Raw genomic sequence first — 11017 nt, 5'->3', positions numbered from 1 at the left:
GTGATAGTAACTGAAACCTTTTCAGGGGTGTAGGCAGTAGTGATAGTTATCTTAAAAATAGATCTTTTTCAGACATTTCACTCATTGTAAAATATATAGACGTACACAGATGGGTGCAGAGAGAGTCTTTCTCAGAGTACCCAGAGCACTTACTGATGTTCGGCTAATCTTTATACCATTTCTGTAAGATAAATGGTATTTTCTGGTTGGGCAGCTGAGGCCCAGATAAATTCAGGGGCTTGCTCAATTCCTTATCACAAACGCACATGGCCCTGCTCCCAGTTCCGTTCTTAGTCCCGTCTAGCATAGATTTCACCACTTTTGTTCTTTCCTGTCTTACACCAGGATTGTTTAAGTACTTCCCAAAAATAATGAGCCACGTGTGGGTGTGTTCATTCTCCAGAATGAATCACTGTGAAAGGGGCTGTGAACCAATGAAAGGAGAAGAAGTGTCTGGATTCAGACTCCTGGCTCTCCTGCCCGCTAATTGACAGACTCCGAAGTGAGCTTTTTTTCAAAAGGCGGCTGTGGGTCTGGCCTGTGTGTCCCACTGTGCTCAGAATAGCCCTCTTGGAGTTGTTCACTTTCCCTTCTCGCTTCCCAAAATAGACCCAATGCTGTTCTCTTTGCTGGACGTTTTGGTGCATGTATTGAGAGGTGTGTGTTCCATGGGCAACCCCTTTCATGCCTGAATGTTCTCACTGACACAAAGAGGAGTGGGCATTAGCGTTCCTGAATTAACAGTCAGGGCTTCAGCATGAGTAAAAGAGGTTTGGATTAAGTATTTGGAAGGTCGCAGAAGTAACTTTTAAGTTAGCTAGAGGAATGAAAGAGGGAGCAAATAAATGAGTTTCCTTATTCTTTTTCATGTCTAAAAGGGTTGGAATTGAAATTAAGGAAGAATTTACTTTTAAAATTCCTTTTATGATTTGGATCCTAGTTCTAAAGGGTACCTGCTTTAAACTTCCTGCCTTTAAAACGTAACACTACCCAAATGCTTCAGCAGGTAGCTGCATGTTTTGTAATTTCTCCCAGAAGAAAAGGATCTGATCAGATACTGTGGAAAAAATACTACAGGCCATACAGTGAAGATCTACACTGCCCGTTTACCTGTCAGAGCTGTCTCTCCTTTATTTCCTTGTGTGGGAATGGCAAGGGATCATGTCATTTATAGAAAGCTGAAGGAAGGAGGGGTTGGACACACAGATATTTAGAATCTGTCTTTGGATTTGAAAAGCCAAGAGTTGTCTTCTAGTGTTTTGGAGGAAGAGACAAAGATAGACTGTTTACAGCCTAAAGGGGTGAGTTATGACAGGCTAGTTTTTCATGGAACTGATCATATACGTCTCTTGTCCAGAGGCCTTAGTTTGAACATATTCCCACTTGGTATCCAAGTAGCATCCACTTAGTGTCCAACTGAGGACTGGGTGAGTCCTACCACCTTCATACTGTGATTGACAGCTTTTTCATTCAGGGATGTGAGTCCCAACTTAAGTATTCTAGTGGCTAAAGCCACACTCCTGCCCATACAGAGAGGTCAGGGCTAGGTTAGGCTCTTGGGAGACAGTGTTGGGGAGAACCAACTGCTGCTGTCTGTGCTATTCTTGTTAGACTGATAAAGGATTTCCGACTCCAGGGCTGCTGAATTTACTTTCAGAGGTACCAAATTCATTTACAGTAATTTCCTGTCAACAGTGCACACTTATGTATAATACACACCCAGCAAGACTCACTAGTCTCAGAAATGATTGCATATACTACCTATTTGAAAAAAAAAAAAAAGATTTTATACACACACACACACACACACACACACACACACCCTTTAAAGTGTTTTCAGAGTCCTTTCAGAGTGGTTTAAATTTATTGAGCACTTTTTATGCCTGAGCTCATTTAATCCTCACAATAACTTTAAGAGGTAGCCACTAATATTATCCTCTTTGGAGTATACTGTTTTTGTCCCTCATGAGAGGGACACCTGCCATGGACTGCAGGAAGAGGGCGTTGGACTAGTCAGGGGAAGCTTTTCAAAGGGAGTGACTTTAAAGCTGAATTTAAAGGATTTGTAAGAATTAGCTAGGAAAAAAAGCATTGAAGGAAGAGAATGTGTGAGAGCATTCATACTGCCTTCAGGAAACTGGGCATACCTAGTGTTGGAGAAAGGAGATGGGGGTGATGATGGCACCAAGGAACCCTAGGTAGTTTTGGATGGAGTGTGTGTGTATTGAGCGTGGAGACCTATATTCTCCAAAGGGAAGGTGCCTTCCTCTCATTTAAATTTAAAGGAAAACCTTTCCCAGCCACAAAATAATTTGTAATAAGTCTAAGGCAAAGTTCAAAAGGTAGTTTCTCTGTGCTTCATAGGCATAAAGTAGAGCACTTAGAGGAAAATGGTGAAGCTTAGAAAGCTTTACTTGTGAGCTGAATAAACAGGTGAAAAGGTTGTGCCCTCATTGAAGATATCTTTCTGGCCCCGTCTTTATAATAGCTCTTCATTTTGGAACAAGTATGCTAAGGGATTATATTCTAAATCTGGAGAAGGACCTAGGGTAAGATCTGATCATTGATGTCAGTGTCTACTCCCAAATTTCCTGCAGCTCTGCTGTGTACATGCACCAGCTGCCTACAGGCCAACTACACATGTGAAACAGATGGGGCCTGCATGGTTTCCATTTTCAACCTGGATGGGATGGAGCACCATGTGCGCACCTGCATCCCCAAAGTGGAGCTGGTCCCCGCTGGGAAGCCCTTCTACTGCCTGAGCTCGGAGGATCTTCGCAACACCCACTGCTGCTACACTGACTTCTGCAACAAGATTGACCTGAGGGTGCCCAGTGGTGAGTGGACACCCTTGTTGGACTATTGGCTCATCTCGGAGGTAGGGCACCCCTGTCATTTCATCCTTCTCTAATCTTTCCCCACTCTCTTTGATGATTGGTAAAGGATTCTTTTTGATGTTCCCCAAGGTGGCAGGGAATAGGATTCCTTTCACGTCAGGTTCATAGATTAGAAGATGAAGGAGACATTGTCAAGTTGGTCCCAGAGGTGAAAGCTGAATTTTGGATAGTGGCCGAACAGCCATAGGCAGCCATTGAGGAGTGGGAGAGCTAGGCAGGGATCCTAGGGGATCGTATGAGACTGATGCTGAAGGAGGCAGCCCCAGAGCTGTGTGCAGGGAACTGCTGGGGTGGGGATGAGGGCAAAATGGGAAGAAGGGCTAGAATTGGGCAAGGACTTTGAACAAAGCTGAAAAGTAATAGATCCCACCCCTTCGCAAGTGTGCCATTTAGAAGTATTACTAGAGAGATCAGAACAGGAGGAGAAAGACTGGAGCAGAGCTTGAAGAAGCTGTTACAAGTTGAAGAGTAGAACTTGGCATCTGTCTGGGGCGCTGAGGTGGGAATAGTACCATGAAATGCTCTGAAATTATAAAATGAGTTATGGGTTAGACTGCTGCAAAGGGCTTCTTAACCAGAGAGGTTTGCACTTGAGAGCATCCAGGCAAACAAAGTAGCCCAGTAAGAGCAGAGAGGTCAAGGACACCTTGTACGTGAGGCAAAGGAAAGGAAATTTGCACTTGGAGGGTTGTGTCAGGGATAAATAAGGCCAACACATTCTCTTTTTTTTTTTACTCTTTGTTCTTTCCCTCTCTTCTCTCACTTAACCCAGGTCACCTCAAGGAGCCTGAGCATCCTTCCATGTGGGGCCCTGTGGAGCTGGTCGGCATTATTGCCGGCCCAGTGTTCCTCCTGTTTCTCATCATCATCATTGTTTTCCTTGTCATTAACTATCATCAGCGTGTCTATCACAACCGCCAGAGGCTGGACATGGAGGATCCCTCATGTGAGATGTGTCTTTCCAAAGACAAGACGCTCCAGGATCTTGTCTACGATCTCTCCACGTCGGGGTCTGGCTCAGGTACTGAGTTCTTCAGGCCTCGTGTCTGTTGTTGGCCTTCATTACTGCTTCCCAGCAGGATAGAGTGTTTGTGAAAAGGGCTGGGCTTTTGCACTTGTTTCTAGCAGCACTGAGTCATTTGGTTTCATACTTCCCCTTCTTTTGGTGTCTGACAGTAATAAGATAAGATAATGAGTTCACAGAAAATCTTTCACTCCCTGGGATTCCAAAGGTCAAATGTAAAACTCTCCATTTCAGAAATTCTGCCTCTCTTCAAGTCCTGTAACCATACATCTATTAAAATTCACCTGGTTCCACCTGAGCAATGGAGTGCTCAATTTAAGGGCCCCTTTTGAAAGACAGGAGTGTGCCACTTTCCTGTTAGGTGGTGACAGCTAATCATTGATCTCTGAGCAACCACAAGGGGAGTTTAAGGACATTGAGTAAAGCTGAAAGCTGGAGTTTGGTGAATCATTGACTTGTATCAGTTGCCCAGGGCTTTTTGGGCGGGGGTTAAATAAAGGCAGCTTAGGCTTTCAGCAGGGCATTAGCACTATTTTCTGTACTGCCTGTTGGTAACCACGTCTTTCTTAGACGAAGGAATTGAACCGAACACTGGACCTTGATGTGAGACCAGATTTTAGGATAAGGGGAATTGGGTTGTTCAGGCCCCAGGGTATATAGCTCAGCTAGCTATCAGATGCGAATATTAATTGCAAAAGAGTCATCTTATGAAGATAAACAGTTATTTTAGTGATGGTGGTAGTCTGTCCTTGTAAAAAGATCCACAAAGGTCACTGTTGCCATTCTAGCTAAAACATATAGAATCACATTTGTGAGAATTTTGTGCTTATGTATGTTTCTTTGCCATGTGACAAGACTTCTGTATGGAAATTATGCCATCAGTCATGACCAGACATTCCTCCTTGAGCACAAGGAATACTTTGAGCTGTGACATCTCTTGAATTTTAGTGTTTTGCCTTTATTAAGCTCTGCAGTAGAGAGTGCCAAAATGATGGATATATTTAAAAGCTGCATATTTTTAGGAAGAGAGAAAATATATGGCTTGTTCTTTGCTGAAAGAGGTAGGGCAGTGGTTAGAACTGCCTGACTGACTCTGTGATTGAATTTTCTGCTAGAAGAGGTTAGCTTGGGTTTTCTGGAGTCTTTTTTAAGATCAGGACCGGCTGAGAGGCTCAGGAAGGTCCATGCAGTTACTGGAGTAAAATGATTAATAACTATTTCTCTCTGGATGGTTTAGTCCATTCTTAATCCAGAATATGCAGAGCTTCCAAAGTGTTGGAGTTTTAATACTGTAGATTTAAAATAAGTCCTTGTTGTTTATGTGATGTTCAGTTCATATCAACAATATATGAATTGACTACCCTCTGGGTGATATAGGGTAAAATGATGAGAAAGAGGCCCAACGAGGGTTAGATAGAAGAGACAGGGATTGTTGGGAAGGGTCTCACAGAGGAGGACTATTTTAGAGGATTTTGAAGATTGAGTTCAAAGTTTTAAGAGAGATGAGAGGGCAGAGAACTTTCCAGGCCAAGGAAAATCCCTTGAGTAAAAGGACAGAAAGGCATAAAGTTCACCGAGTGTTTAGGGAATGGTAGAAAGGCCGGCATGGTGCACCCATGCTGGGGGTGGTGGCATCAGACTGATGAAGGCAGAAAGGACCTTGAGTGCTGTGCTTTTGTCTGGCAAGGCGAGAGGCATCTCCTGAAAGTTTTCGTGTGGGAAAAGAAATGTCCATATTTTTCTGGGGAAAGATTTCTGGCAGTGGTGTGGAGGGTGAGTTCATTCATTTACTACCTTCCTGTGAGGATGGGCAGGGTGAGGCGGGGCTGTGTGTGGGCTGCAAGGCAGGAGCAGGGTGAGATGGGAGGCAGAAAGACCAGTTAGAAGTGTTTTAAAGAAGGGCCAGAACTAGGATAGGGCACAGAGGGGATGGGGAAAAGGGATGTAGTTTGAGAAACATTTTGCTGGTTCTATACTGTCGTAGGTAAAAACATGAACCTTGGAGTTACACAGTTCTAGATTTCAATCCCTGCATTGCCACTTATTGTTTGTATGAATTTGAATGAACTACTTAATCGTCCCCTTTGAGCCTTAGTTTTCTCATCAGTAAGATGGAGATAACAACACCTGCCTTATAGGTGGTTGAGAGGAAATGAGATAATTTATGTAAAGCCCTTAGCATAGTGCCTAATGCATAGTATGCATACAGTAAATGGTAGTTCACATCCACAAGAGTTAGGGATTAATAACATTTATGTATTTATCTGTCGGGAGAGGCTGCGAGAGAGTTGATAAATGAGTCTTGTAAAGACAGTAAAATTAATCTTAGAATAAGCATGATAGTTTCCCATTTTACATTTTGAGCGTCACACTCGAGCCGAACTTTGATCTCCAGAAAAGGGGGGAACCTTAAATGCCCTCGCCACAATTTGGCTTTCATGGTCCACACAGCACTGCCCTCTAGTGGCCAAGGAACAGAGCAGCCTGAAGGCACTCCAGTGCTCAAGCTCTCACTTTCATTTTTTTTGCCCTCTTCTTCCATTAACATAAGGCAGATGTGGGTGGATTGGCCCACAAGAGGCTGGCTGTAGAGTTGGTAAATCTGGTCAGACATTTATATTTAAATCTGTCATCTACACTCACTGAGAGGACAAATTGCTTAGATAAGGAATAGATAATCCTATGCATTTCCCTTTCTGTGTTCACTCACTCTGTTGGGTCCTGGCTTAGCTCCCTGGTGGATTACCTGGATATGGTGCAGGGGCAGTCGCAGTTCTCCATGGTCAGTGGACCAGTGTAGCATGAGGTAGTGTGGGAAGGGCTTTTCCAGTATGGCAATAAGAGAGTTACTAAGTTTAGCAAATTTACAGTGTCAGCTTTCTTTCTATTCTTTTGTCCATAGGATTACCCCTTTTCGTCCAGCGCACAGTGGCCCGAACCATCGTTTTACAGGAGATTATTGGCAAGGGCCGGTTTGGAGAAGTGTGGCGTGGCCGCTGGAGAGGTGGCGATGTGGCTGTGAAAATTTTCTCTTCTCGTGAAGAACGGTCTTGGTTCCGAGAAGCAGAGATATACCAGACAGTCATGCTGCGCCATGAAAACATTCTTGGATTTATTGCTGCTGACAATAAAGGTAAAGAGCTGGGTTTGGATACAGTGTCCTAAAGCCAACCATGGCCCCAGATGGAGGAGGTGACCGGGGATAGCACAGCTCTGTTTGCCTTCTTGGTTATTACCCATAGAAAGAATCTAAATAAGGTAATAGTTTTCAAACTTCTACAAAAAGCTTGTATAGAAACCCAGATCACTAAACAAGAAAATAAGTAGTTATTAAACAGATGAACAAGTAAATCTCTTGTCCTACCTACTCAGTTTCCCTTCCACGACACTCCCAAACCCACCCCCAGGGTAGTCCCTGAGGGGCCCTAGGAGAGGATGGCCCCAGAAAAGTGTGTAGTCCACATTCTATGGCATAACAGCAGCATATGTTTGTGGTGGAGTGAGCACAGCCTGGTGATGACCTCTCTGCCCTAAAGTGTTACCTCATGGCCTTCAGGCCCAGCTTTGAGTCCACTTGTACCCAAGGTCTCTTATTTTCTCCTTTCTCGCTTTCATTTTTGCTTTAATTTTTGAGTCTCTCTTGTTTGACCAGGCATGTCCTCATTTTTGAGGACCTCACTGACTAGCAAAGAGACAAAGTAATGATTGATTATAGGAAGTAATAAAACAACAGGCTGTTCTAGTGAGCAAAATTGGGAGTGAGGTGGGGGTCAGGGAGGTCACACAAGCTTGATTGAGGCGAAGGTGGCAGGAGTCGGTCAGGAAGGAAAACCAATAGAAAGGCACTCCCGACGCACGTGCAGAGGTGAAGTGTGTTTGGAAACCTGCAGGTGACTTGGGATGGTCATGATATAGCAAAAGATGGTGGAGAGGTAATGGAGGCCAGACTACGAGGGCCTTTTTGAGAGGATTGTATTCTGAGATAGTGGGTAGTAACTGAAATTTCATTTATCAGTTCAGTAACATCTATTGATGACTACAGGCCAGGACCTCTGCCAGCTGCTTGCATCATCACACATAAGAACAAGACAGTTCCTGCCTTCACAGCTCCCAGGAAGAGGGGACAACAGACACATAGGCAGGAAGTGCGCTTAAAGTCATAGACCATGCAGTGATGGTTTTATAGTTTGGAAGAGTCTCTCTGGCAGTTGCAACAGTTTGCTCCCACAGCGATTTTTAGAAGTTAGTGTCTACAAAGCCTATGGAAGATGCTAAGTGTTTATTTTTCCTTCCTAAAACAACTGCTCATTCCCCACATTGCTATGGGGGTTTATAGTGACCTCATCTGCTCCTGAGCTGAAAAGTGTTAGACTCTACACAAAGGAAGAAGAGGAAGAGAGAATTTTTTTACTCTTTATGAATAAGCTGTTCCTTTTTTAAAAAACAGCTTCACCTTTTGATAAGATTTAAACCTTACATATATTTTAAAGGATCAACATAGTCTTCCTTTTTAACATACTGGCAGGGCCCTCAAGACTTGGGGCTGGTTGGAGTATAATAGGGGTATGTTGGGTGGACCCCTTGTTTGTAATCAGAGAAGTCAAGATTGGTGTTTTTCCAGGAGCCACTCCCTTTATTGATTCTGGCAGCTGTGTGAGAAGGGATCTGGCTGTTGAAACCCACATTAGGGCCAGGGGAGGAGAAAATCAGACTGTTTCATTCTTGCCTTTTTAACATGATACGTATAGTGTAGAGTCCTGGAACTAGCACCAGCCCGGAATTTAGGAGATCTCAATTTACTTTCCAATTTTCCTGTTGACAGCAGCATAACCTAATTAGATTGCCAGCTTTTGGGGTTTTTTTTCTCTCTCTCTTCTTCCCCCTCCTCTTTCCCACTGTGCTCTCTTATACACCCACACCATGTATAAAAGTGTATGCTGTCCACCTTCCATTGCTCTTCTGAGGCTAAGATGACCTCTCTGGAATACTTGGACGTGTGCTCTTCATGTATCAAAAAGTGGTTTTTTGGCCTGGAATACATTAATGCACAAAGGAGCCCTTTCCTGCTCTCACAGAGAGCTCATAGCCTGGTTGGAACAATGCACTTAGGAAAGAAATGCTACAAATGAGACTGGTGCTAGGGTAGGCTGTGCTCAAAGGGTCTTCGAGCACTGAGGAGGACCTGCGAAGGCTTTCTCTTTGGCAGTGGTGGATGCACCAGTAGTGGTTGCTAATGTGTGGATGAGCAGCTCTCTTCAGAATCAAAAGCAGTGTTGCAGGTGTTACCTGTTACTTTCCCTAAGCACATGCTTCCTCCTCTCCTGGATGCCTTATATTTCAAATTTGGTGTAACAGTGGAGCACTGTAAAGAATCCTGTAGCCACCTGCAAGAAATAAGGGAGCAAGTCTAAGAAAGAAGTGTTCTTCTGACCTTCCTGGAGCCTAGAACTGGTAGACACCTGTAGATGAAATAGGCATAGAAGGAGCTGCAGGAGGTGTGCAAGGAAGAAGCAGGAATTCAGGAATCTAACTGGAGTCTGTCTGGTACACATAGTCTTCCTTTCCTGCCTTAACCTCTGTGGTTGTGTCTTTTCTGGAACTCCTCTGTGGTTCTCTGCAGATAATGGCACCTGGACCCAGCTATGGCTTGTCTCGGACTATCATGAGCATGGCTCCCTGTTTGATTATCTCAACCGGTACACCGTGACGATTGAGGGGATGATTAAGCTGGCCTTGTCTGCTGCCAGCGGGCTGGCACACCTGCACATGGAGATCGTGGGCACCCAAGGTGAGTGGACCCAGCCGAGAGACAGTATAGTTGGATAGACTTTAAAAGTTTGTACCACCCTGATTTAGTTCCCAAAACTCCTTAACTGAGAAAAGTGGACCTAAGAACTGTAATCTAAAGGAAAGAGGTTTGAGCTTTACTTGTATGAAAGGTAAAAAAACCTCATGGGTTTTTTTCCCCACCTGTCTTCAGAATTCCCTCAGGGACTCTAAAGCAAATGTTCAGTTATTTTTCATTCCATGGCTTGACACGTTAGATGTTGGTTGGTGAGCTAGTGTTCATTGAGTGATCATCTCAGAAGCCCGTAGTGCACGTGTAAGAGAATGGAACTAAGAAGATTGAACAGACTCATGGAACAGAAGCATCAGTTCAGTCATTTCACACATTCATTTTTGGGGACAGCTGACTTAAAGACTGCTGGGTGGATTATACACTGGGCTTTGCTAATCTGGGAAGGTTTGCGGGAGGAAAGACCTCAGGCATCCCTGCTGGTTGACTGTAACAGCGGCTCTTGGGGAAACCCTGGATCTTGTCGCAGTAGCAGGTGTGCTCCCTGATGCCTGGCTGACCAGGGCAACAGCACTTGCTGGTCATGACAGAAAACCAGCCATTAAAGTTTGGGCCTGTTCCCAGCCTCTGTGGTGATATTAGCAATCCCTATTAATTGCCAAAGCAGCAACTTTTCTTTGAATTCCTCAGCAATTCAATACTAGAGCATATTAGTTCTGGAAAGGCAAGTAGTAGTAGTATTAATAGTAATATTAGCTAATATTATGCTTTTCTAAGCTCTTTACTTACCTACATGAGTGCATTTAATCCTCACAGCATTCCCAAGAAGTAAGTACTGGCATTAGTCTTGTTTTATGGTTGAGGGGACCGAAGTACAGAGGGGTTAAGTCACTTTTCCAGGGTTAGTGGGTGGCAAAGGCAACACTTGAACCCACCCAGTCAGGCTGCAGAGTCTGTGTTTTTAACACATTTTACTACCTTTCTTTAAAGATCTCTGTTTTTTCTTTCCCAGGGAAACCTGGAATTGCTCATCGAGACTTAAAGTCAAAGAATATCCTGGTGAAGAAAAACGGCATGTGCGCCATTGCAGACCTGGGCCTGGCTGTCCGTCACGATGCCGTCACTGATACCATTGACATTGCTCCAAATCAGAGAGTGGGAACCAAACGGTAGGAAGTCCCTGGGCCTCTGTCCGTGCCCTACACTTGTTCCGAGCAGTCGACGTGTGGCCCTTCCCGTTGCACAGGAGAAGGTGTAGAAAAAAGACGGATGACTCATTTTAACTCCAGCTTCCAATTA

General features: G+C 44.2%; 1 protein-coding gene across 3 annotated transcripts in view; it reads left to right on the top strand.

Annotated features, from left to right (window-relative positions):
* The window catches only part of ACVR1B (activin A receptor type 1B), a 29632-nt gene that overhangs the window by 10068 nt on the left and 8547 nt on the right, over positions 1-11017 (top strand). The window contains exons 2-6 of one of the 3 annotated variants that reach the window (XM_015588630.2): positions 2598-2878; positions 3798-3918; positions 6824-7054; positions 9542-9709; positions 10731-10887. In XM_015588630.2, the coding sequence (XP_015444116.1) occupies positions 2663-2878; positions 3798-3918; positions 6824-7054; positions 9542-9709; positions 10731-10887 (893 nt within the window). In that variant the 5' untranslated portion in view covers positions 2598-2662. Of the gene's footprint in view, positions 1-2597; positions 2879-3669; positions 3919-6823; positions 7055-9541; positions 9710-10730; positions 10888-11017 lie in introns of those variants that run through there. The other 2 variants (XM_006904577.3, XM_015588637.2) reach the window with 2 other exon arrangements.

Source organism: Pteropus alecto, unplaced genomic scaffold (genome assembly GCF_000325575.1).
Source record: "Pteropus alecto unplaced genomic scaffold, ASM32557v1 scaffold220, whole genome shotgun sequence".
Classification (NCBI taxonomy): Eukaryota; Metazoa; Chordata; class Mammalia; order Chiroptera; family Pteropodidae; genus Pteropus; species Pteropus alecto.
This window is presented reverse-complemented; position numbering and strand designations above follow the sequence as displayed.